We start from the raw sequence: 27112 nt of genomic DNA on the forward strand, positions 1-27112 counted from the left end.
AAAAGGAGAGTGTAGAATTCAAATTCCAACATGGAAAACAGTAGCTAAGATTTACTGAGCCCCCCTAGTAGATGTCAAGTGCACTACAATCATTACCTCTACTATGTACACTCTATCTCACCAGATGCTTACAAGACGGCTACGAATTCAAGAAGTAGGGAATTCCCTGGCGGTCCAGCGGTTAGGACTCGGTGCTTTCACTGCTGTGGGCCCAGGTTCGATCCCTGGTCAGGGAACTAAGATCCTGCATGCCGCATATTGTGTCCAAAAAAAAAAAAGGAATTATATATATATCTGTTCTTATTTTCTAAGTATATTTTGGTGGGTCGCATACCCCTGCCTTCTGATGCTATCTTACAATTCCTCGTGCACACTTCTATTATACATTTGCTTATCCCACTGAATTGTCATTATTTGCACGTGTCTCCATCTCAGTGAGTGAGCTATTGAAAGGCACACACCTTTCTTCTTTACACAGTACCAGGAACACAGCTGGTGCTCGACAAAAGATTGTTGACTAACTGAATGAAACCTTGGAGTATGATAACAAGTAGAATGGCCTGAAATGTCATTAAAAGTCTAAAGGCTTCTTCATAGACATGGCTGCTTTGTACACAATGACCACCTTAAACACAAGCATCACTCAATGTACTTGGGCCTACTGTGTGTCAGCAATGCCTTTACAATGTCCCCTTCTCACCACCTCACAAGTTCCCCAGAGCCCACAGTCACACCCTGCAAATTAAGTAACTTGACCTGAAATGACCTTCCACGCAGTGGGCACTCAGCAGAAGTCAGGGGGGCTCGACACACGTGAGTTTAGCTAACATCTTAAGGCCTTAGGACGATAATCCCTGTTTTCTAAGAGATGATCAACTGGCAAGTTAAAGACAGATTTGAAAAGCCAAAAAGTCAACAGCTAAAGGTACAGCTGGTATTTGCCTCCACTCACCCCCGCTATATTAAATTTCTGAAAAGAGCTGGTCTCAGTCACACTGTAGATAAAGACAGCTGCATCCTGCAGCTGGTAAGCAAAAAAAAAAAAAAAAAAATCACGTAGTTCCCTTTGCAGCAAAAGCAGTGGTACCATCCTCGCAAATAGAATGCCCAGTACTCGCCTCACTGATAGATTCTCCCTGTTGATTATACAGAGCAAAACCACTCAGTCTCCAACACAGAGTCCACTATAGTTGAGAGAGAGGGAGAAAGAGAAAAAACTCTGTCCCTGGGATGTAGGTTTCTTATGCGGTTTCTGGAAAGGATTAAGAATCTCTAACAAAGAATCATTCTACTACATAGACGTTAACCACAGCAATACTGGCTTCAGAGCCACTGGTTGGTACATTACAGTGTAGTTTTAATCTAGTTAATCCTATGGAAGGAGGGCAGGGGGGGTTGAGCTACCCAAACCCCCTGCCTGATCAACACCAACTCTTTTCATTTATGAATCTCTGGTCAAAGCAGGCAGCTAAAGTAACACTTTATATTATTTTAAATGATTGTGGTTGTTTTTAATATGATCATTTCTTTTTATGGAAGTGTAGTTGATTTACAATGTTGTGTTAGTTTCTGGTGTACAGCAAAGTGATTCAGTTATACATAGGTATATTCTTTCTCACATTCTTTTCCATTATGGCTTATTACAATATAGTTCCCTGTGCTATACAGTAGAACCTTGTTGTTTATCATTTTTAAATGTACCTAAAATTCCTTTTTCCTCCCTTTCTCAAAATGAAACTATAAAGGAATGCTGGAAAATTCAAATCACCACGACTTCCAAACCTAGCCAGTAAGCATCACTTTCATTACCTCATTTTTTTTACATCCCACAGTTCAACAAGCCATTATCTGATTTAATTCTGAAAAGCACTTGAATTCCCATTTTAAATAGAAAACTCTGAGTCAGAGAAATCATTTGCCCAAGGTTTCCTAGAGAGAAAAAAACAAGTTCAAGGTGAGGGGAAAAAAAAAGAAAATGATAGCACTGGGTAAGCCTATTTGAATATACAAAGTCCCGAAAAAAAAAAAAATGAAAGGAAACCTAGAAATCCAGTTGCTCAATTTCATGTCCTTTTTCTGACAGCCCTTGAGAGCGTACTTGTCTACACACACACCATCACCTTTGCTTCTTCACTAGAGAAAACATCCCTGCCAGTCTAGGAACGCTCACTCAGGCAGTAAGGAATAAATATCTACAACTACTGGAATTTCCAGTTCTTGGGCACTGAATGCAGATGGCAAACCTCATGCTCAACCATCTACCCGTCAAGCAGTCTTGGACTTGGCTGTCCCTTCCCACCCGACACTGAGTAACCCTTGGCGTTCAGGATTTAAAGGATCCATCATGTGAGTTGGAGCCAGTCAGGAACATTCTTCCCCCTCTCTTGCCTCTAGAGCCTGGGAATAATTGCAGTGATTCATGGTAAACATTCACCAAGAACTTTCTGTGGGTCACACTCACCTAATTTCACAACAACTCAAAGGACAGGCACTAAGGGTGCTCCCATTTTCTCAGGATAAAACTCAGGCAGAGAGGTCAAGTAATTGACCGTTGAGTTCCCAGTGTGATATGCTGCCTAGACAGGAATTTAACCCGGCACACATCTCCACACTGACGTCCTGATTTGCAGCCTTAATGTTGATAAACTGTACATCCACCAATTCCCTCCTCTCTCCCTCCTGGGTTTACTCCCTTAGATTAAACATTGATATGAATACGTTTCTTCCCTTCAATGGTAAGCTTCCCTGACAGCAATGACTCTGTCTTCCTTGTCTTTGCATTGCCCAAAGTCCCTGGTGTAATATTGCACACGTAATTCGTTATGTAATATAGATTTAAAAATAAAATCACATCCCCTCCTTTGCTATTTATTTAGCAGGGGAAACTTAAACCCACGCAAGAAAGTACTGAAAGAAAAATAACTATCAAGCTGAAGTTCTATTTTCCAGCTCACCTTCAAAAACAAAGGGCAAATAATGCAATTTATTTTAGTCAGTGGGCATTTTCCAGATGAAGAAAAACAAGAGTTTATTGCTGGAAACCTACACTAAGTATTCTTTAGGCCAAAGAAAAATGATCTCAGGCAGAGATGGGGAATGAAGAACAACAGAAAATATCAGTAAGCAGGTAAATCTATGTGGGTCGTGACTGTGTAAAACCGTAATAATTATGCCTTTGGGAGGTTTAAGAAATGTGTAGTGTTAAAACGTATGACAACAAAAACACAATACAAGAGAAGGATAAACAGGATTAAAGTCTTTTAAGGCTGCTGTGTGGTCTGAAAAATAGTAGAAAGTACACATTTATAAAATGGCTCATAATTTAAGTAGGCGTGTTGTCACCTCTGGGGTATCCATTAAAAGTAAAGAAAAAATGTGTAACTAAGAAGTTAAGAGGAAAGGTAGAATAATAAAAAAATGCTTTATGAACAAGAAAGGAAAGGGGGGAAGAGAACAGATAGGACAAATACAAAACAAATAATAAGATGGCCAAATACATGGGTAATTACGTTAAAAATGTAACCACACTGAAATTCTCTAGTTAAATGACAAAAACTGTCAGAATAGATTTTTTAAAACCTTAAATATATGCTCCTTACAAAAGACTTTCTCGAAATAAAGCCACAGAAAAGAATCAAAGTAAAAGGACGGAAAAAAAGAGATAACATGAAATTTGGAAGGCTGTGTTAGGTTTTTGTTTTGTTTTGTTTTTTAAAGAGTTTCAGCAAAGTCCCAGTAACTTCCAAACTATTGTCCCACTGCTTTACTGCTTCTCCCAAAAGCTCATGACCAGGAAGGAAAGAATTCAGATGATTCTGGAAGGCTGGGTTCAGTTTTGATGTTGAACTTGAAAGAAGAGCGAACTGAAAAACCCAGCTCATACCTCAGAGAAGGAAAGAGTCAGGCAAGTGAATGAATACATAAACTGTGATAAATCCAGACAACTGAATATTATTTGGTGCTTAAAACAAATGAGCATTCAAGTCATAAACAGACACAGAGGAAGCTTAAATGCATATGACTGAGTGAAAAAAGCCAACCTGAAAAGGCTACACACTCTCTGATTCCAACTATATGACATTCTGAAAAAGGCGAAACTGTAAGAGACAAGGAAAAGGTTAGTGGTTGATGTGGGAGAGAGGTGGGTACTGGAGAAGAGAGAAATAGGCAAAGCATAGAGGATTTTTTGAGCAGTGAAAGTATTCTGTATGATAGTATAGTGATGGACATATGTCATTATACATTTGTCCAAATCCATAGCACATATACGACACCAAGAGTGAACCCTAAGGTGAACTATGATGGACTTTGGGTAATTATGATGTGTCAATGCAGGTTCACTCTTGGTAAAACTGTACTATTCTGGTGAGTGAGATTGATAACGGGTGAGCCTGTGCATGTGTGAGGGGAGGGAGTATACAGGAAACTCTGTAACCTCCCTCTCAACTTTGTTTTAAACCTAAACCTGCTCTAAAAACTTGTTTAAAAAAAAATGCAAAGGAACAGTACACCAAAAAGTAAATTTTACTGTACAATTTGTTATGCATAAATTTTTTTTTAAAGTAAGACTCTGGATGTGTTTAACTCAAAAATGGCTAATAGGCCACCATGGTTAATAATGGACCAGCTGTTCCTGACAGAGGTAACTAAAAGGAACACCAGGGCTAATCCTTTGAGTGGAACATAACATAGGTGTTCTCAGGCTCATGAATAGGAAAAAAACATTAACCATTTTAAACACACACACACGGAGTCATTTTTGCATATTAAGAGCCTATTAACTCCTGGGGCAAAGTCTCAAATTGTCAGCAGTACCACCGTACACACAGACTACAGATCCACTAGAAAATGGAAACTAGGTCTCAATTATGTCCCCTGCGTTTTGATTCTCGTTTGACTCCACAAATCTGAGATAAACTATGAACAAACTGTGCAATCAATAATAGCTGGCAGCCAGAAATCCATGCTCATTGGCTGTTAAAATTAGAGTAAGAGCAGGGTCCACAACACTGCCAGACAATGACGGACATGATTAAAACATGGAACAAGAAGCTTAATACTGCCTTCTCAGCCTCCATCTTAACATGTAGGCTACACTAGAACCAAGGAGAAAGCTACAAGATGTCTTGATGTCACTGTTTCTTACAAAATAAACAACAAAAAATAGATACTAGAATCTTTTGTATATGGAGGAGATAAGAGGAAGGAAAAAACTAAAAGGAACAAGAGCTCGGCACTCGGGGACTAAGGGTTTTGGTTTCTTATTCATTGACCCAGTGAATTTTGCTATAATCACTCTCCCTGACATGTAGTCTCCTAAATGGAGTCTGCACCTTTAGCCCTCTTTTCCCAGCACCTAGGACAGTGCCTGGAATAAAGTAGGTGCTCCATAAACATTGATGAAACTCAATGGAACTATAAGAGAAACATACCAACGTCATTTGGTATAGACAATACTCTACCACCATCATTACCATCATTAAGAAGTACCTTAAAGACTAGGCCCAAGGGGCTTCCCTGGTGGCGCAGTGGTTGAGAATATGCCTGCCGATGCAGCGGACACAGGTTCGAGCCCTGGTCCGGGAAGATCCCACATGCCGCGGAGCAACTAGGCCCGTGAGCCACAACTACTGAGCCTGCGCGTCTGGAGCCTGTGCTCCGCAACAAGAGGGGCCACGATAGTGAGGCCCGCGCACCGTGATGAAGAGTGGCCCCCGCTTGCCGCAACTAGAGAAAGCCCTCGCACAGAAACGAAGACCCAACACAGCCAAAAATAAATAAATAAATAAATAATAAAATTAAAAAAAAAAAAAAAGACTAGGCCCAAATTCTAAGTGATTGCTGAGTGTACACAGAGAGAGGAGACAGATCTGCAGAACCCGAAAGTAAAGTAAGTTTTAGGCAAATATGACCCAACATAGCAAACCTCAGCCAGTCCTCCCAAGGAAGAATGGATGGCACATAAACCACTGTCTGCTCTTCCTCAATTAAAATGAGGATGGTTCCGTCTTGCAATTCAGCACGGTAAAACAAAGCCCTACCTATCTTTCCTCATGGGCCCTTTCAGCTGTCATTTAAAAAAATGTTTTAAACCACAGAAGTAATGTTTTCATTACAGAAAATAATTTTTTAAAATCACTTCTAATTCAACCACCTAGATTTAATAAGATAGCATTAACATTTATGCATTTTCCTATGTTTATATTTGTTTTTTCTAATGAGAAACCTTCTTTTGAACCCTTAACAAGACATCATGATCATCCTTCCACCTTATTAAATACTCCATTGAAGCGACATCAATTACATTTTCTCTTTTTTGAGAAACATCGCATCAATTACATTTTCTCTTTTTTGGAGGCATTATCAAGGCGATCCCGTGGCTTATTCTCAAGCATCTAAATCCTTCTTCAAATCTACTGCTCGCCCTAGCAGTTCTTTCCTTAAAGCCAGCACTCCAAGTAAGCACAATAATGTTTTGCCTCTTGAGTCCCTTTGTTTGAACTGCAGCCATTTTACTCAATTGGGGGTCAAACATCTCCCTCTCCTTTCCCCAAATCCAGCTACTCAAAGCCTTGTTTTAGTTGTGAACCATACTTAATTGAGATCGTTTCGCAGAAAGTCACAAGACACTGGTGTGTGCCTTTGAATATTTACCCCCGAGTCTATTATTAAATCTTTTTTCTGAAATTCCACATTTCAAAAAAGTTAAAAATACACCAGGGGCTTTAAAGACTACCTTCAGAGTCAATTAGCACCGATGAACTTTTATCTAGTCACTTAGATAAAAGATCCACCTGATGAATGTTTATTTCAATAATGAAGAAACATTACACTGTTAGTATAGAAAGATAAAGGCACTTGGACTTCTTAAATATATAAAACTGAGTCCCTTGATATACAAATGTGGTACAGAATGATAGTAGATTAGAGTGGACAGGGGGAAAATCTCTCCCTTGCACTTTTAGGTAATGAGTTTGGACCACTGGAAAAGAACACAGGCAGAATTGCCTTTTAAATTTTAAATGGGTTTTATCAAGTCTCAGGGGCAGCGTTTTTCCTTTGGGAACACGTTACAAAACTTCAATTGAAGTCTAAGAAATATGATTCAATAGCCAAATTTGTATTTAATTCATGGCCTTTCAGGGAAGCACCTCATGATTAAGGAAAGGCTAAGTAAAATGAGTTACATCATGACCATAACTACGATTTGCAGAACACCTTCAATGTGTCAGGCATTTTATATACTTTATTTCCAGTTTTTATTAACCTTATAAACTTGGCTTACAAGGGAGGGAACAGAGGCAGAGAAAGTTGAAGTAACGTACCCTTGGTCACCCAGCTAGTAAGTGTCAGAGCCAGGATTCCTATCCAGTGCTGTCTGACTCCAAAGCCAGGGCTCATGGACCAACGATTATAAATAAATCACACTCTGGGGTCCCCTCAGTTTCATCTGAGGCACTGATTGGACAAGCCCAAGGAGAAATATCAATCCTGTTACTAAATACTGCCAGCGCCACCTGCATCCTTGGGGGTACTCAGGGGTAAGACTGAGCCTTCTTAAACCACATCACAGAAAATATCGTCTGGAAGGGGAAGGGAATAGAAAAAAGTCTTCCTTCTTGCTTTTGTTCAAAGTGTGTTATGCAAAATGAAACTGTCAATTGGGTAACAAGGAATAGATCTAGCCATACAGTCTGATGCCAGAATCCACTCCAAAGGCAAAGATTCTCAACTTTGCACATCAGAATCACTTGGAGAACTTTTAAAAATACTGATTCTTAAAAATACTGGTTCCTAGTCCTGTCCCTAGAGATTCTACAGTGACTGGTCTACAGTGGGGTCCAAATACCAAAATTTTTTAAAAGTTCTCTAGATGATTAATGGAAAACCATTGAGAAGTACTGCCCTAGAAGAGGGGTGTATGTGTGTGAGTGAGACAGAGAGAGAGAACCTAGACACCTACTATCAGTTCTTTCTCCTTATTACATATACCTGGTAAAATCTGGAGCACAGGGACCTAAAGGTTAGTGGGAAAGACACACAATCCGGGTTGCATTACCTGGGCTGTATCTTCCATCAGGCCACGGATCTTCTCCACGACATCGTTGCGCCGGTGCTGGCGCAGGGCGCTAATTAACTGGGCCAGGCTGGCCTCGGGGCCCCGGATGGTCCAGTGCTGCAGCGCTGCGTAGGCCCGCTCGTGGTCCGCCGTGTACCCGTTGGAGAAAGCGGCCACCTCCCTCTCGCTGGCATTGCACAGAAGCTGATAGATATCCTTCCACTGGCTTCCCACTTGGGCTGCTACAAGCTTCAGGATGTCAATACCTATACCAGACACAAAATAAAATAAAACACAAATACAGATATGTGAGGTCTTTACAGAAGGCCAATCTGTTTTAATGAACTTAAAGAAGCATGCTTTCCCATGGCTCTTGACCGTCAAAGGGATGCAGTGCCTCCTACTGCACACGCAGGCCATCCTGGAGACTAGTTAGGTGCCCTCCTGCAAATGTCACTTCCAGAACATGGAACCAGAAGAAGCAACCTGGAAGAAAAATAAATCGCCCCTAAACAATATTTTGAAAGTCAAACCCAAACAAAGTACTCAGAGTGATTCCTTTATCGCTGCTAAAAACTGGAACCAAATACATTAGAGACTCAGATGAAAAAAGTGGCGACTTTATAAAATCTAGAAAAGGTAAGCCACAGGTTCAAACTGCAGTGGAGTTTATCCAGCAGTGTCTGGGTAATGGGTGGTAAGAGTCTGGCTATGGTGTCCAGTATATCAAACTGATGAAATTCCCAACTGATCCAGCCCAATGGGGGCATTCCTTCAGAACTTCTAACTTCCCATGCTCTAAAATTCTATGCTCAAAAGGCAACTTTCTGATCTATTAGTCAGTCTCCTAAAGTTGACTTGCACAGTAATAATGAAGACAACAGCAAAATGACAATATACTAACAATAGCTATTATCTTCCAGGTATTATGTGAAGGCATTCGCTCATTAACATTCCAATTGCCCAGGTAAGAAAAAAAAAAAAAACAACAGAAAAGTCAAGCAACTTGCCCAATATCACAAAGGTAGGTGGGTTGGGTTTTGAACCCAACTCACTGGATAATATTATAAATGGAGTCATTCTGGCTCATCAGTTACTTATAAACTCAATCAGCATGGGTCTGCAATCCCCAGATCTGATAAACAGAGGGTGAAAATGCCAAAATCAAATCTTGGGATTTGACAACTCAGGATAAGCACCTGGCACCGACCCTCTGTGAGGTGGGTTTTTCCCTGAGTGGCACACTTTGGTGTCTTCCTCTTTAAGGCACCTTCTCTCTGCAATTACACATTGGCTTTTCCCAAATTTATCCATGGAGTGTATATATAACCCCACAGTAAGGGCTCTGGTAGGTATCACAACAGGTGAATGAGTCTTCTGAATCAATACCATATCTTTGAATGAGGCCATACTCACAAACCCAGGTACCAGATACCAGAGTTATTATAGTTAGCTACAGCTAACAAAGAGGATACACAATGGAATACTACTCAGCCATAAAAAAGAATGAAATAGGGACTTCCCTGGTGGTGCAGTGGATAAGACTCTGAGCTCCCAGTGGAGGGGGCCCGGGTTTGATCCCTGGTTAAGGAACTAGATCCCCCATGCATGCCGCAATTAAGAGATCACAAGCCACAACTAAGGAGCTGATGAGCTGTGACTAAGGAGCCCAAGAGCTGCAACTAAGGAGCCCGTCTGCCGCAACTAAGACCCGGTGCAGCCGAATAAAAAAAAAAAGAATGACATAGTGTTATTTGAGCAACATGGGTGGGCCTAGAGATTATCATACTAAGTGAAGTGAGACAGAGAAAGACAAATACCATGTGATACCACTTATATGTGGAATCTAAAATATGACACAAATGAACTTATTTACAAAACAGAAACAGACTCACAGATGTGGAAAACAAACTTATGGTTACCAAAGGGGAAAGGGAGTGAGGGAGGAATAAATTAGGAGTTTTGGATTAGCAGACACAAACTACTATATATAAAACAGATAAACAACAAGGTCCTACTGTATAGCACAGGGAACTATATTCAATACCTTATAATAAACTATAATGGAAAACAATCTGAAAAAGAATATATATGTGTATAACTGAATCACTTTGCTATACACCAGAAACTAACACAACACTGTAAATCAACTACACTTCAATTTAAAAGTTGAAAAAAAGTCTTTAAAACATTTACTACTCAAAAAAAGGGGGGGGGGGGCGGAATTCCCTGGCGGTCCAGTGGTTAGGACTCTGTGCTTCCACTGCAAGGGGTACGGGTTCGATCCCTGGTGAGGGAACTAAGATCCCACAGGCCACGGGGAGAGGCCAAAAAAAAAAAATGAAGTCAAGTTCCCAAGTGAAACTTGGGGAGGAAAGCAAAAGAAGAGAAGAGGAGCTTACGGTGGTGGTTAATTGAATTTTTCAGTTAACTAGAGGCTAGTCTGGAGGGAAAGAAAAAACGTTTTTTGCTCCAATCATTTGTTGGGGAAAATATTTATAAAATGAGCTATCAACTTTTGCCTGAGAAAAGAGCAATAAGAATTCCTGAAGTTTCCTCGTAAGTGGAGGAATTTGTGGTTCCTCCATGGAAACCCTTCCTCTGCCACGCAATCCCATTGAAGCAGATGACTTGGAAGACTTGCGTGTACATCCTGAACCAACCCTCTGAAAATGGTTTCGGAAAGTAAGTTCCTGGTAGCAGGCTGCTTTCTTGTCAACTGTAAAAGTAGAATGCCACAGATTGAGACCCGACTGTACTTCCCACACTATTTTCCCTGGCAGTGTGAAATACACTTGAACCCTCTGCTTTTCAGTTTTCATAGCAATGTTTAGCCAGATACAGAGCTTCTGATTTCAAGCAAACAGACACCTCAAAAAAAAAAACATGTCTTATTTAAAACCCCGCAGGTAACTTTCAGGAGCAAGCCAGCTCTTTGCGGTTGGTGTGGTCGATTCTTCCAAACACCAAAAGGCTTCTTAGCCCCTGAATCTTAATTTAGGTCAAGTTAACGAAGGCCCACAGTGTCTTACATGGAAACATGACTGTGTTTTCTTGTATGTGGGCCCTTTGCTTAAATCTTCGTAGCGCCAGTGACAGTGTGGCTTTGGGCAGACCACTAACTGTCATGTTCATTTCCTCATTTGTACAATGGAGATACTCAGTATGGTCCCTGGGAATGAGCTGATTAACATTTTCTATAGAGTGGATTTATTTTTGGAAGTACCCCATCATTATAAATGTTCCATACACTGGGCACTACAACTTCAGACTAAATGCATTTCTGATGGAAACACACAGGCTTTATAGAGTAATTACAGAGTTTAAAAGGCTTACGCTTAACAACAGCTCCTTCTTCCAAAAGCCAGTATTTATACTTTTTTTCTGCCACAAAATTTTTTTTAAAAAAGGAAAACATGAAGAATGGGTGCAATGAGATTTTCCTTCAACTACAATTGACTGGAAGCTAAATTTTAGGTCCACAAATCAGATTTCACCTTATTCTTTTGCTATGTAAACATGGAGTCAACTTATGTGAGCCAGCCTGGATCAACAAGGTTCCTCACCACGAGCCCCTCCCACTTCGGAGCTGATAAATACAAAGATGTCAGAGACAACCACTACCTCCGGAGATCCCAGCCTCTCAGCCTAGCACAGTATCACAAACCACAGCAGCAGGAGGGAAGACCAGTCTGAACTAGCCCACGACTTTGGTGTACCCTGCCCCGATCCCACTATCGCCACCAAAGGGAAAAGAAAAACCTGCAGAATATTTCAAGAGTATTTGTGGGTCAGCCACTGTGTGTTAACTTTGTTTTGCTGGACTGAAAGCCCTTGGGAGATTTTCAGACAAAGAGTTTAGCACCAAGAAAATGAAGTCACACTGATGAAGCACAAAATTTGATGGGATCTGAAAGTGCTCTTCCTTTAGAAAACAAGTTTCAGGCCAAACTAAACAATACAACTAAAGGGAAAAGCAGTAGAATGATTAAACTAAATTGAGATAGCTACCACTGGGGAGGGAGGGGGGTATGTTAGCTGTCCACTACTGGACAGGGGCACAGAGGGGACTTCAAAGGTATTCCCGAGGTTCAATTTCCTAAGCTGGATGGTGGGGCAATGGGTCTTCTTTTTATTTTATTATTGTATTTGATATTTATGTTATTATTCCTTTTAAAACTACATACATATATATAATACACATATATAGACATATATTTACATATACTTTATACCTATACATACTATGATGTGGGATACATAATTTTTTAAATGTTTAATTTTATTGGTGAGGAATCTCATGTAGAAAGGTTAGTGACTAATTCAAGGTTGCCCAGCTAGTTAGTGGTACCTCTGTTGTGGTTAATAGGGAATATGGTATCGCAGAGGAACATTGCTATTCGCTGGAATTATGCTCCTAGGGCATAGTCCACATATGAATGCACTCGGCATAGACGATGGTGTGTGTGCTTCTTCCTGGCCTGTTATTACTGACCAAGCAGATGCTTGGAAAGTTTTTCTTTAGGGCTAGCAAGTGTAGTTTTTTCCTTTAAAACTATGGTACCCTTTTTTTAAAAAAAAGGAAGTTTCAGCAAGCTTTTTCTATACAGGGCAAGAATAAATATTTTAGGCTTTGAGAACCATACAGTCTCTGTTGCAAGTTCTCAACTCTGTTGTTAGGTGACAGCAGCCATAAGCAGTACAAATGAACCCATGTGCTGTAGTTCTTCAACCCCTGAAACCGTAGCAAATTAGAGAGACCATAGCTAGACTGTCAAATGGCAAAAAGATTTAGAAAAGCATTGTGTTAAAAGAAACACAAACACACACAAAGCTCCCAAAATGAAAGTTCCTACCCCAATGATTAATCTCAATGTGAAATGATAGTAAAATAGAGACCAAATCTCTGCGTGGCTGGGTGCCCTGGTCATCTGTCCATCAGCGTTCCGGTAATTTTGATCTAGAATGGAGATAGTCACCATGTGTTGAATTAATCTAACTTGTTTAGCATGATGCCAAATCTCTTTTTTCTTAGGTTGAAAAGTAATACAACCGTCAACCCACGGAAGTGCTGATTGATAGGCAACGAGCTTAACTTCGCTTTTCTTGTGATGGCAGGTCCTGGAGCTCTGGAAAATGGCTGAAGTTTCCAAAGAAGTCATGAAGCAGCCAAGCCCTATAAACCAGGGGCTGTACTTGCCAGGGGCTGTGTCTGAGAAGGTGGTCCTGGCACCAGGGAAATGGCTTGTGACTTTTAAGGTGCAGGTAATAGAAAGATCATAAACTTGCTAATCCCAAGATACAGTTTCAAACTCCATGACTTGTTAGTTGTGTGACCTTGGGCAAATGACCTCTACGATTTCAGTGTCCTCATCAGTAAAATGAAAATACCACCTCTTATCTCATAGGCTGGGTAAGGAGATGTATGGGGTCAGGTATTAAACCCGTAAAGCACCTTGCTTCTCCTTCCTCTGTCCCCTCCAGTTCTGGACAAGAGTCACTGGGGCAACGAAGCTGACAGGCGGGAGGAGTTCTGCATAGACATGAGTTCTGCATAGACATGGGTTTTAGCACCAGGACCACAGGCGCTGAACAATGAAGCCGGGCACCAGCATCCTCGCCTCCTGGGTTTTTCAGAACCTCATCAGTATATGTCCGAGGGGGCACCACTGCACAAGAGGGGCACCACCCACAGAAAGGCACACGTGAGAGGTCAACGCTGCCCCCCCTGCCACACACAGGGCATCACAACAGGACTCGGGGGGTTCTTCCAAATGAGCGAACTCTGCCCAGCTCTGATGTGAGGGAGCTCAAGGAAGAGGCACGAGGTGAGCAGTTGGGTTATCGTGGAAGACATGGCATTTTCCCATGCGTTATAAAACCCTGAATCAGATATAATCTGGGTGACAACCCTCATCGGAGGCTCAAGGTCAACGTCAGTATGCAAAAAAAGTTCCTCCTCTTTTAATACGAACCTGAATTGACCTTTATAAGAGAAGGTATTAACGCTCCTTCCTTTTGGAGATAAATATCTGAAATGAGTGCCATCATTAAGAAGCCATGGTAAAGCCTTCCCTGGAAGAGGTATGAAGGACAGTGACGACAGAACTGGAGGAAACAAAGGCCGTCTGGACCCCATGACACAGCCCTCTGGATTTCATGCTGTACAACCATATTTCGTACAGAATGGGTACATCGAAGAGGCGAATGTGTTTATAAGCTTTTTGCTGGTACCACATTCTCATCATTTAAAAGATTCAGGTATTCCCACTGCATCTCCCATCCTTGTTAAATGTCATGGCAGTTATCATTATTCTGCGAGGAAAAGAAATGGCGGGGGTGGGGGGGGTGAGAACAAATAATGAGAAAACTCCCATGGAGGCAATTAGTACACAAACTCCTCCCGCGACAGATGACTCCACAGCTATCCCTGTGCTGGTCTGCTGGTTTACACACACACACACACACACACACACACACACACACACACACACACAGAGTCTCCTGAGACACACATGTCGAAAACAGGCCATATGAGCTCAAAACGACTTCCCTGCTACCAACAGCCTGACCCCAAACATGCCCTTCATCGGCAAGTGCTGTGACCCCAGGCTTGCCAACTGCGGACACAAGGGCAAAGATGGACACGACACATAAAACATTTGTACAGAACAACAACTTGTAAGTCAAGTTCACAAATGTGAATAAAAGTCTGGCTTTAGCATGCCATGATGGTCTTCCCTGTACAATGGTCATGTCCTCAGAGATGCCTTTTCTGGCCACCTTCTGCCCGAGCCCCACGTCTGCTTCGAACACCATTATCCCCAGCTACTCCCGGAGCCTAGCACATAACAAAAGTACAATGAATATCTCTGACTGAATGAGTGAATGAATGAATGAATGAGAGCCTTTTTACATCCCTCCCCTCTTGCCTGAAACTCCTCCCCACCATCTGTTATCCCATTAGCCCTGTAACTTAAGTCCCTGAGAATGAGAGGGACCAAATGCTATCACATCCTCGCTGTGTAGCCCTGCCAGATCTACAGTCTCTATGATGACAAGAAGGAAGGCCCACGTGTGGCTGCCAATGGGGGAAACGCGGGCTTCCTGGCACAGGAACCCAGCTGTTGTGCAATAACCTCTCCCTCTGCTAGCGCCCTCTTCCCATTGAGGGCGGTCCACTGAATCCATGTCAGGGCCCAGAGCTCACGGTCTGTCTGGCCTGATAACATAGTAAATGCTCCTAAAAGTAACAACCCCACATGTGCATGGCTTTTTTGCAGTAACCAGCATGTCATAGGATGGTTAAAACATGCTATATCAGGACTTCCCTGGCGGTCCAGTGTTTAAGACTCTGCAATTCCACTGTAGGGGGCACGGGTTCGATCCCTGGTCAAGGAACTAAGATCCCGCGTGACCAAAAACAAAAGACAAAAAACACACTATATCGAAAGTGATCACTCCCAAAGCATCACACAGGAAACTGCTTCATCCACGCCAGGAACTTGGTTTGCCCCAGGTTAAAAATACTCCTTCCCTATGGGGGTAAAAAGTTGGAGGAACTGTTTAGATTTCATTTGAAACCCCAAAAGTGATTTCCAAAGCTGAATTCATCAGTATCTTGTTGAAGGTTCAATGGACAATCATTACAAGCTCAGATGAATCTCGGAAGCCGCTAAAAACCACCGTGCAAAGGTCTCGCGGTTAATGGAAGAACTGTTTACCAAGGGCAAACTCTATCAAAGCAGTCGGAATGGAAGATATAAATTTCCATTTCCAGATGGAAGATATACATTTCACTGAGGCTGTGAGGACAAAACTAATAACCTTTTCTTTCATTCCAGGAGGAATACAAAACAACACAAAACAAAAAATGCCCTCTTCCTCCCTGTCTTAGCCTCTGTATGAAGCCGTTCGTTTATTCATGTAATGAAAATGTACTGAGCCCTTACTGAGCACCAGACACGATTCTGGGCACTGGGGACATGGCAGCGAACGAGGCAACACAAAATCCTTTTTCCTGGTGAAGTCTGCATTCTGTTGGGGAACGCGGGAAGTAATAAAATATTACATACACTGCACAGCCAGGAGTGCGAAGGAGTAAAACACGGCAGGGGAAGGGGACCGAGCTGCAATTTTAGATATGGGGCCTTCTCCCTGATATCTCAAAGAAGGTTCTACTGAGCTAACGTTGGAATCAAGCCCTAATGGAGGTGAGGGAGCAAGTCCTGCGGAGGGAACAGCGGGTACAAAGGGAGGGAGGGTGCGGGCATGTACGAGGAGGGCAGCAAGGCCAGTGTGGCTGCAACAATGAGCGATGGGGAGGGTGGCGGGCGTCAGAGGCCGGATACGGATGGCCAGGAGGGGAGTACAGGTTGCACTGGGTCTTCAGGCTGCGGCTCCGCGTGCAGTGAAAAGTCACTGGGGATTTTGACTTTTCGAGGACAGGACCACGGCGATGTGACTTACATTGGACAGGATCACTCTGGCCGTTGTGAAAAGAATAAACTCAAAGGGGCCCATGCAGAAGTGGAGCAACCAGTCCAGAGGCCATGGCAATGATCCAGGAGGGAGGTGACAGTGCCTTGGGCCAGGGTGGTGGCTGTGGAAATGAGGGCAAATGGTCGCCTTCTGCATCTGTTTTGAAGGTACTGCTGATTGGATTGGCTAATGGCTTGAGCATGGGGTGAGAAAGCAGGAAAGGAGTTAAGGACGCTGCTAAGGTTTTGCTCGGAGCAGCGGGAAGGCCAGAGGAGCCGTTTTCTGCGCTGGGTAACTGATGCGGGATTCAGGTTTTCACATCTTAAGTGGGAGGTGCCTGTTGGACATCTGGGTCCATCAGGCAGGTGGGAGGCTATCTGTATGTTGAGTTCAGGTACAAGATCCAGGCTGGGTCGATGCACTTGGGAATTAGCAGCAGATAGATGGCATTTAAAGCCATGGGTCACCCAGGGAAGGGGTGTGTGAGGGTAGAAAAGAGGGGTGAATCCTGAGCCCTGGGGCTCTCCATTATTCAGAGGTGGGGTCCAAGAGGAGGAACTAGCCAAGGAGCTGGAGAAGGAACAGCTGGAGAGGTGGAAGGAGAGCAAGAGAGGGTGGAGTCCAGGAAGCCAAAGGAAGGAAGTGTTTCAGGAAGAAGGGAACCAGGGGACCCAATAGGCCGTAGAGGAAAACTCAGAATTGAACAATGCAGTTAGAATCGTGCTGTCAGACTACGTGAAAAAGAGGCAAGACTGGGGCTAAAACATTGCTACCATATTTTAGAGGTGCTAAAACATCTAAATGCACTTTTTAAAAACTGAAGTATAGTTGATTTACAGTGTTCCAGGTATACAGCAAAGTGATTCAGATATAGATAGATGGATAGATAGATAGATAGGTATCCTTTTTCAGATTCTTTTCTCTTATAGGTTATTACAAGATATTGAATATAGTTCCCTGTGCTATACAGTAGTAGGTCCTTGTTGGTTATCTATTTTATATACAGTAGTGTGTACCTGTTAATCCCAAATTCCCAGTTCGCCCCTCCCCAACTCCCTCCCCCTTTGGTAACCACAAGTTTGTTCTCCAAATCTGTGAGTCTAATTCTATTTTGTAGATAAGTTCATTTGTATCAGTGTTTTAGATTCCACGTGTAAGTGATATATATGTTTTTAACCAATGCCTTTCCGTAGCTTGGTGGCAGTGTGCTTTTTTCCTTAGTGGTATATAAAATAACGGTGCGTCTCACAATCAGTGGTGTCTTAGATTTGACGAAATATAGTAAGAACTATTATTTTTTTAATTTATAAACCTGAACCCACCTAATTTTTACAACCTGACATACCATCAACAACCTAGTACGTCAAATTCTGTTCATACGCTGCAAGGGTAATGACCAATTACTCGTGAAGAACAATCAACAGAATTAGAGAAATTTCTCCTTCTCTGCAAAATCTGCTTACATAATACCTGACCAGGTTGATTCAAGGACACTCATTTGTAAGGATTTTCTTTTCTACTTGTATTTTAGCCCTACATGGGGAAGATGCTTATGTGTTTTTCAGTGTCCCAAACAGCTTAAATTCAAAAGCTGTTCAATAAATTAGAGAATAAAATATACATTTAAAACATAAATACCTGTCCTCTAAAGCCTAGAGGAAGAAGCCATTGGTGGGTGGGCCTGGGGAGGACAACAGCCTTCCAAGGGCAAAGGCCACACCTTCCTTGACTCTGTGCATGAGATAATGCTTTTGAGGCTGTCGCAATAAGAGGCTTTTCTCCTGCAGTGGTTGTGTGTGCTTTATAATTCTCAAACATCCTAGAGGTTCAACCGAAAGGTGCCATCCGGCTGGAAGTAGCATTACGGGAAGCAAAGGTGGCAAAGACCGGGGTTGGGGAGCGGGGGATGGAGAACAGCCTGCCTGTTCCTGCCTGCTCCCCGAAAATGACTACGGCCCTGGGGGCAGAGCAAGGGCACAGCAACCTCTTAAATGGAATAATCTGCTCCCTTCAGCCCAGCTTCCCGGTGTTTATACTTCAAGTCTACTTCCCGTAGGAAATTTGGGCTGACAGACAGGATGACTGTCTGGAATTTGGAGTCCAGGAGCCTTCTGGCAAAGGAAGGAGAGTTTCTTTGGTTGCAGCTGCTGCTGTCTGGGGCTGAGAAAACTACCCCCTAGTTCAACAGATGTGAGTTCCGATTAGCACGACTCCATCACCTCTGACTTATCTGAAACAGTCTTTATGTTTTCAAACAGCTCTCAGAGCCTTCAGCCATTGGGTATCTGGCTTTAGAATTTTTCCATTTCAAGCAATCCAAGAAAACAGTGAAAAGGAGGAAATCGGGGTGACTTCTATGGAGGAAAACTCATTATTGGTGACAATTTTTCAGTTGTTTTATTTCAGAACAAGCTGGGTTTTGCTAAGGGAAATAAATTTTTCTTGATTGAGCACAATTTTAAAAAATCAACCATAGAAACTAGAGATTTCTAACATTGGAAAAATTAAAATCCAGATTCCAAGAACCAGAAAAATAAATTCAGATTCTAAGAATCAAGGGGCAGTGTCCAGAGTCAGATCAGTGCCTGAGTTTAAAGCCTAGCACTGCCCCTTTGTAGCTGTGTGACCTCGGGCAAGCGATTCTCTGTACCTCAGTTTTCCCACCTGCAAAATGGTGATGATAGTTGTCTACCTCATATGGTCAAGAAAATTAAGTTAATATTTATAAAACATGCTTAGAACAGGATATGGCACTCAGTAAGCATGATACAAGTCTTTGTTAAAGAAAAGCAGACAATGAAAACTTAATGGTTGGGCTTCCCTGGTGGCGCAGTGGTTGAGAATCTGCCTGCCAATGCAGGGGACACGGGTTCGAGCCCTGGTCTGGGAAGATCCCACATGCCGCGGAGCAACTAGGCCCGTGAGCCACAATTACTGAGCCTGTGCGTCTGGAGCCTGTGCTCCGCAACAAGAGAGGCCGCGATAGTGAGAGGCCCGCGCACCGCGATAAGGAGTGGCCCCCGCTCGCCACAACTAGAGAAAGCCCTCGCACAGAAACGAAGACCCAACATAGCAATCAATCAATCAATAAATCTTTAAAAAAAAAAAAAGAAAAACTTAATGGTAGCAGAAACCTTTCTCATAAGGTTAGAAAATTATATTAGTAAGTCACAGTTTATTCCATCTTTTGCACCCCAAAATCACCTCAAGATCTTGCCTATGTGGGTGGTAGCAAACACTCCCTAATCTCACTTTAGAAAAATGTAAAGTGGAAAAGTACTTATTATTGAATTCCTAATGCACTTCATTCGTTCTTCATTTCTCAACACTGCTTATGGTGGTTTTAATAATTCAGGCGAAATGTTATGTCATTCCTGAAACCTGATTGAAGAGTATATTGATGTTGTTCAAATACATCCAAGGCACAGATTTCAGTTACTCAGCATCTGTCCCTAACCAACCCCTGCAACTTCGGGGAAATATTTATAAGAGAAACACAATCACAATTCCACTCTTACAATTCAATTGCATCTTACTGCTTCCCCTCGGAAGAGGATGAAGTCTGCAGAGTTGCGAAACTGGGGGATGGTTTTGCTTCATAAGCCCCAATAAAAACCACTTCTCCCACACTGGGCTAATCCTAAAGAAGGAAGCATTTATTCACAGCCTATTGTTGGAATTTGTAAGGACCCAGAACTGAGAACGTGGTCGTTACTGAGTAAAACCTAAAGACAACAGAGATGGGAGGGGATGTGTTTCTGCTTGTTTGCTGGGTAAGGCACGATGATGTCGGGTTTTGCTTTGCTTGAGCAGTGAGTTGTGGATGGGGGAAAGGATGGAAGAAATTAAAAAATATATTACCAGAAACTCAAGATCTAAAATAGAGCTCAGTGCCAGGACAATATCTGAACCTTTTAAGTAAGTGCACTAAGCCAATTCTGTCCTGTTCCTTAAGCAGCACTGTTTTCCCTAAGAACAGTCTTTAGGTACAGATTGGGACGTCAAAGTTATGCAAAAACATGGATGGACCTAGAGATGATCATACTAAGTGAAGCAAGTCACACAGAGAAAGACAAATACCATATAATATCACTTATATGTGAAATCTAAAAAAATGATACAAATGAACTAATGAACTTATTTACAAAACAGAAACAGACTCACAGACATAGGGAACAAAGTTATGGTTACCAAAGGGGAAAGGGTGAGGGAGGGATAAACTAGGATTTTGGGTTTAACAGATACAGACTACTACAGGACCTAATGTATAGCACAGGGAACTATATTCAATACCTTATAATAACCTATAATGGAAAAGAATCTAAGAAAGAATATAGATAGATAGATAGATAGATAGATATAACCGAATCACTTTGCTGTACCAGAAACTAACACAACATTGTAAATCAACTATACTCCAATTTAAATTTTTTTTAAATTTAAAAATTAAAAAAAAAAGAAATAGCATCTTAGTATCTCGTTCTACAGAATGAGCCCTTTGCCTTTTTGCTGCTGCAGGTACAAAACGGTCTGCTTGAGAAAACATCCGCCAGCTGCCTTCACAATCCCTTTTGCAGTCCACTGAAAGGAGATTCTGTCTTTATATAACACGTGCTTTAAGAAACTACACAGGGAAGGATTACTGTCCCTGTCAAATGCTTCCGATCTCCCTAAGATCCAGGACTACGAATGTGCTCATGGGAACTAAGTGCAGTTTAAACAACATAAATCCAATTCCTTTGCCTCTCACCCTTTTCTCCCCTCATGTTTCTTCATAGCCTGAAGTCTGAAAGAAAAAGGGAATGCGATTGACGAGAGACACTGCCCGTTTTTTGCTCCCTTTCTCACTATCCAGAAGCTCCTCCACAAGTATTTCAGGGCAATTTCCACGCCTCACCTGCTTTCCAAACTTCCCCTCAAAATCCCAAGGGCAACTGGGAACCCAGCTTCATACTTATCACAAATAGTTACAGGTCACAAATAGGAAGAGAGAGAAGTGGGGAAGGCAGAAGGGAGGAGAGGAACAAAGCAAGGAAAGTCAACAGCAAGGACCCATATTAGAAACGGCAACGAGAGAATGGCACTGGCTCCCGTTCTCAAGCCATCTCTGTCCTTAACTGGGACAGGACCACTGTTCTGTATGATCCATAATCCTAACAACGTGAATGAGGTGACTGTTTTAAGATCATTTGAGACTTTCTCAGTGCAATGGATGGCCAGTGTGTACACGCTAAGTGTCACTCTCCTTACTTTGGTGCTTTTTGTTTCCAAACCGATCAGACAAGAAATATTGTTTTCCGTGTAACTTCCCAAATAGCATGAACCCACATTAATCTTTAAGTTGAACATTTTGGGCCCCCACTTACCCCATTATGCTTGGGTTATGTTATCAAAAGAATTAAAGTTTTAAAAAATGACAAAAAGTGACTTCCCTGGTGGCAAAACGGTTAGGAGCCCTCCTGCCAATGCAGGGGACATGGGTTCGAGCCCTGGTCTGGGAAGATCTTACATGCCGCGGAGCAACTAAGCCTGTGCGCCACAACTACTGAGCCTGCGCTCTAGAGCCTGCAAGCCACAATTACAGAGCCCACGAGCCACAACTGCTGAGCCCGCGGGCCACGACTACTGAAGCCCGCACGCCTACAGCCCGTGCTTCCAACAAGAGAAGCCACCGCAATGAGAAGCCCGCGCACTGCAACAAAGAGTAGCCCCTGCTCGCCACAACTAAAGAAAGCCTGTGCACAGCAACAAAGACCCAACACAGCCAAAAAAAAAAAAAAGACAAAAACATGGCACATTAAGCATTAACAATAGACTTACATCTTGATGTTACTTGGACCTGGTAATAAACTCTTAAATAAATTCTGAATGGACATTCAATTCCTGCTGCTGAAAAGGACATATTACAGGAAACCACAGTACAGTCCCAATCTACCAACAGAAAACTGCTATGACTCCAGAAAGGAAGGAAACATACAAAATGCCACAGCCCCTCAGTCTCCCATCCTCCTGGCCACATAAGGTCTCGTCCTGTGTTTCCAACACTAGGATTCCATGGAAGTAGGGTAGCAGTTTTGTGGAGTTCAACTTTAAAACCATAAACCCATGGAAGGCAGAGAGGGGTGAGTGGAACCAAAAGAAGAGGCTCTTGTTGGTGAGAAAGATGGGAACCACTGGCCTGGCTTCACAGTGCTGGGGGTCTACATGGCATTCAGGAGCACGGCACCACCTGCTTAAGGTGGGTAAGGGTCAAGTGAGGTCCTACACGACCTCTTATACAGAATACACAGGACTAGGCGATTTTATCCCCACCCTCATCCTCTTGAACAATTCAGCGTGAAATGGACAAGGACCAGAAAACGATCTTATTATACAAGATTATCTGCTGCCCAGAACTCACTGCAATCAGATCAACAAGGTATTGTTTCCAGAGGCCTCTCTGAGCACCTGGAATGGTTTTTCTGAAACAGAACCTCTCTTTGTTATGGGATTTTACCTGGGTGTACCTTTGAGAATAGCAATTTGGAAACAGACCTTCCTTAAAAAAACACCTTAAACATAAACTTCCCAATGCACGATCCCGGGGAAAAAGGTTAAACTACTGGAAGAGATAATAGCATCTGAGTGAGAGGACTGTGATTTAGTTGGAAAAGTGTATTGCTGAAATACTGCTTTCTCGGAACGTAGGGTCAGGTTTTGTTTGATTTGGCACTTCCATTCTTTCTACAAAATAAGATTGTTTCAAGGACACAGACATAGTAGTTTACAAGGTTACAGTGGCCATAAGAATGCCTAAGATCATTGTATTAAATTGCTTTCTGCTGCTGGACCAGATTTACTTCTACAACTCCCTGTGTTCTCAAGAATTCTGAAAACTGCACTGCAAGAGAGTTTAGAACTATAGCTGACCATAATCTAATCTATAAATCCAGCTACTAAAGGAATGGAGTCGCTTCTTTAACAAAGTGAGGGCTTCCCTGGTGGCGCAGTGGTTGAGAATCTGCCTGCCAATGCAGGGGACACGGGTTCGATCCCTGGTCTGGGAAGATCCCACATGCCCCGAGGCAACTAAGCCCGTGTGCCACAGCTACTGAGCCTGTGGTCTAGAGCCCTCGAGCTACAACTACTGAGCCCGTGTGCTGCAAATACTGAAGCCTGCGTGCCTAGAGCCCATGCTCGGCAACAGGAGAAGACACCACAGTGAGAAGCCCGCGCACCGCAACGAAGAGTAGCCTCCGCTCGCCACAACTAGAGAAAGCCCGCGCGCAGCAACGAAGACTCACGCAGCCAAAAATAAAATAAATAAATAAATAAATTTATTAAAAAATAAAATGAAATAAGAGGAGAATTCCAAATATTTACATAATTAAGCACGATGTGAACCCTGTTTTCTGCTAATTAGATATATTAGAACAAGTGTTCTGCCTGGCCACCTTAAAGGACAATTTAATGAAATATTGGATCCTAGGCAGGATCCAGAGGAAAAAGTATGCTGTCTATCAAGGGCCTTACTGGGTCAACTGACAACTATGGAATACGGACAGCAAATTAAAATATTGTATCCATGTTAAATTTACTGAAGTTGAAAACTGTGCTGGTTTTTTAAGAGAATATCCTTATTGTTAGGAAATACATACTGAAGAATCTAGGCATAAATGGTCATAAAATGGTTCAGAAAAATTATTTTATGTCTGTATATATGTGCATATACATGCTATATATTGTGTACTATGTAACGTTATATTATATAACATTATATATAACATAGATTATTCTACATGGCACATTTTATAATATAAAATTTATATTTTTATAGAAAGAGAGCAAATGATAATGCAAAAGGGCAAAATGTTAACAATAGGTCAATCTGGGCACAGGTATATAGATATTCTTTGTACTATTTTTGTAATTTTTCCATACGTTTGAGATTATATCCAAATTAAAATTTTTTATTAAAAAGGAGGAAGAATTGGAGCCTCCCTTGCCCAGCTGGTTGCCTGCAAAGGGTTGTTTTATTCAAGTCTGTGTAGGTTCATCCCAAGTCAGGGGTTCACCCCAGTCTGACTTTCACTTGGTTTGATCGTTCATATAAATTAGCAAAAAGAAGCAAAATGAGTTGTTTTTTTAAACTTTCTCTACATTTCTGATTATAAAAGTAACATGTACTTATTATAGAAAATTTGGGAAAAAGACAGAAAACTAATAAAGAAGGAAAAAAAATCCACATAAATCTCACCAAATCCCACCAAACTGGAAGAAACATCATCGTCATTTTGGCATATTTCCTTCAGTTTTTATTCCCAAATTTTAAGAGAACTAGGATAATATTCTATAAAGTGTGTAGTGTTGAGCTTTTTTCCCCCCATTCTTTAGCCTAGTATAAACATTTTCCTATGTCATGGATAAAAAAATAAAAAAATTCATAATAAAATCTTCAATGTCAACATAATATTCTACTATATAGATATGCCATAATTTACATAGCCATTTCCCTAAAACCAGCCCTTTGAGTATTTCCAGTTTTTATTTATTATAAATAATGCTGAATTAAAAGCTCAAGATCTTTGTGCTTAAATTTTTTTTTAGTATTCCTGGTTTATATCTTTATGATAGATTCACAAAAATAGAATTGCTGGGCCAAAGAGTATAAACATTTTTAAGACTCAATACAAAAGGTCAAACCACCTTTTAGGAAGTTAAGCTTACCCCTTTATCTTTAAGGAAAACGATCCCAAATGGGATTATCAAAACTTTGAGCTGAAATATCATTTAATATTAAAGAAAGGGACGTTACTGCCATAGTCTGAAAACTGTAGTCTTCAGATCACACTTAGCTGCTAGGACAAGTTCTATAAGCTATTTTTTGCCCTCAAAAGAGGAAGAACCGAAATAGTCCAGCCTGTATCCACACACACTGACAACTAGGTAAAAGATATAGGGCCCAGCCTCAGATGATAACCGATATACTAAGCTTTGAATGTCTAAAACCCAAAAGACCTTTCTATCTTCCTGATAGAAATGAGATCCTAAAAATATAAGGGGGAAAAAGTACATGTGAGAAAAGTGATAGGAACCTAAAAGCAAGGTTCAAATTCAAAAAGGCAAATTTAAGACAAGTTGTTTTTTTTCCTCCCTCAATTTTCTGAGCAGTCTCCTGTGAAGAAGCAAGGGCTCCAAAGTCAGGAGACATGGATTCAGTCCCATCTGTCCCAAACAAAAGACTCCCCTGGGTCAACGCAGCCAAACCTCTCTGAACTTGATTCCCTCACTTGTCAAATGACAAGGTTGAACAAAGTCCCTAAAGGTCACTCTCACGTCTCTGATGCCAAAACACTGTCCTCTAAATGTGCCATGGGAACAGGTGGCAGAGGAGTTATTCTCTCTGAACATATTATGTCGAATGCTGACCACACGACGAGAGATCAAACAGCACTTGGTATTCAAAGATTCCAGAAACTTTGCATTTCCCATTCCTTCCGCCCACAGGGACTAGGGAGGGAGAGGCGGGGGATCTGGTAGCGAGGGGAAAAGATGGGAGGCTCACCGTGGCCATTGCAGTAGTAGATCCACTTCTCCCGGTTCTGGGTGGGGGTCATGGATTTCTTGAGCCCCGCCTTTTCCACAATGGTGCTGGGATCCTGCCGGGGCCCCTTCTTCAGAGTCCTCGAGCTTTTCCGGATACTGCACACCACTATCACCACGAGCACCAGCAGCAGGAAAAGCACGATCATCCACGGCAGATGCTCATTGATGTCGAAATGCTTGTGCGGGTTCTGCCTGGGATGGCCCCTCTTGAGGCCTTTGATGGGCGTGCTGGACTTCTCGCCCCCAGTGGCCTCCATGGATGGCAGCAGCTTCAGGATGTGTCTGTGGTGGGGGCCTTGCTGGTGGTTGACTACCTGGAGGTTTGGGAGGGTCTTGTTCATGCCTTCCTCCCCCTTCGCTGAGCTTGTGTTCCCAGGGACTGTCCCTTCCTGGATGCCACTTGGCACCTTTGGTCTAACAGAGGCAGAAGAGTTGGATTCTGTTGAGTTCATGCCTAGAAAAAAAGAGTAAGGAGGGGGGAAGAGCTTTTCTATATGTGGGGCTCTATACATTCCCTCCTCTTCCTAGTCATCTCCAAACCAGGCCAGATAATCCAAGAAAAGATGACCTTTGGAGCTTAAGAATAAATGGCATTGTACATTTTCATAAAGACCCTGACAGCACCTTTATGTAGAAGGTAAAAACTCAGCTTAACAGCTAAACTCACTTCCTCATGTCAAAACCAAGGGCATCCTCAGGGATCCAGTGTCTGAGCTTCACAGCAGCTTCTCCTGTGCTGCACGTACTGGGTCAACCCTTAATTGTTTTGATTATTCAGAAAACTAGTTCCAATTGAATTCCTTTGTCCTTTAGTTTCTTTAGTGCTACTCTCCCACCAGTTGGCTATTTCATGATGCAGTGGTAAAATGGAGAATATGACTAAAATAAAGAAAAGAGCTCGAACTCCAATCTAAGTTTGACTAGTGAAAAGTTTGGTAAGACAGGTCAGTGAATAAAATAAGGCAGGACTTGCTTAATATGTGCTAG

The 27112-nt window shown here is 42.1% G+C and overlaps 1 protein-coding gene across 1 annotated transcript in view; it reads right to left on the reverse strand.

Moving 5' to 3' along the window:
* TNFRSF21 (TNF receptor superfamily member 21) overlaps positions 1–27112 on the reverse strand; it is a 65067-nt gene that overhangs the window by 17643 nt on the left and 20312 nt on the right. The window contains exons 3-4 of the mRNA XM_082347618.1: positions 26085–26579; positions 8060–8325 (exon numbers count right to left, since the gene is read on the reverse strand). Of these exons, the coding sequence (XP_082203744.1) occupies positions 8060–8325; positions 26085–26579 (761 nt within the window). The remainder of the gene's footprint in view (positions 1–8059; positions 8326–26084; positions 26580–27112) is intronic.

The sequence above is a fragment of the Balaenoptera borealis genome, assembly GCF_965194805.1.
Source record: "Balaenoptera borealis genome assembly, chromosome: 12".
NCBI lineage: Eukaryota > Metazoa > Chordata > Mammalia > Artiodactyla > Balaenopteridae > Balaenoptera > Balaenoptera borealis.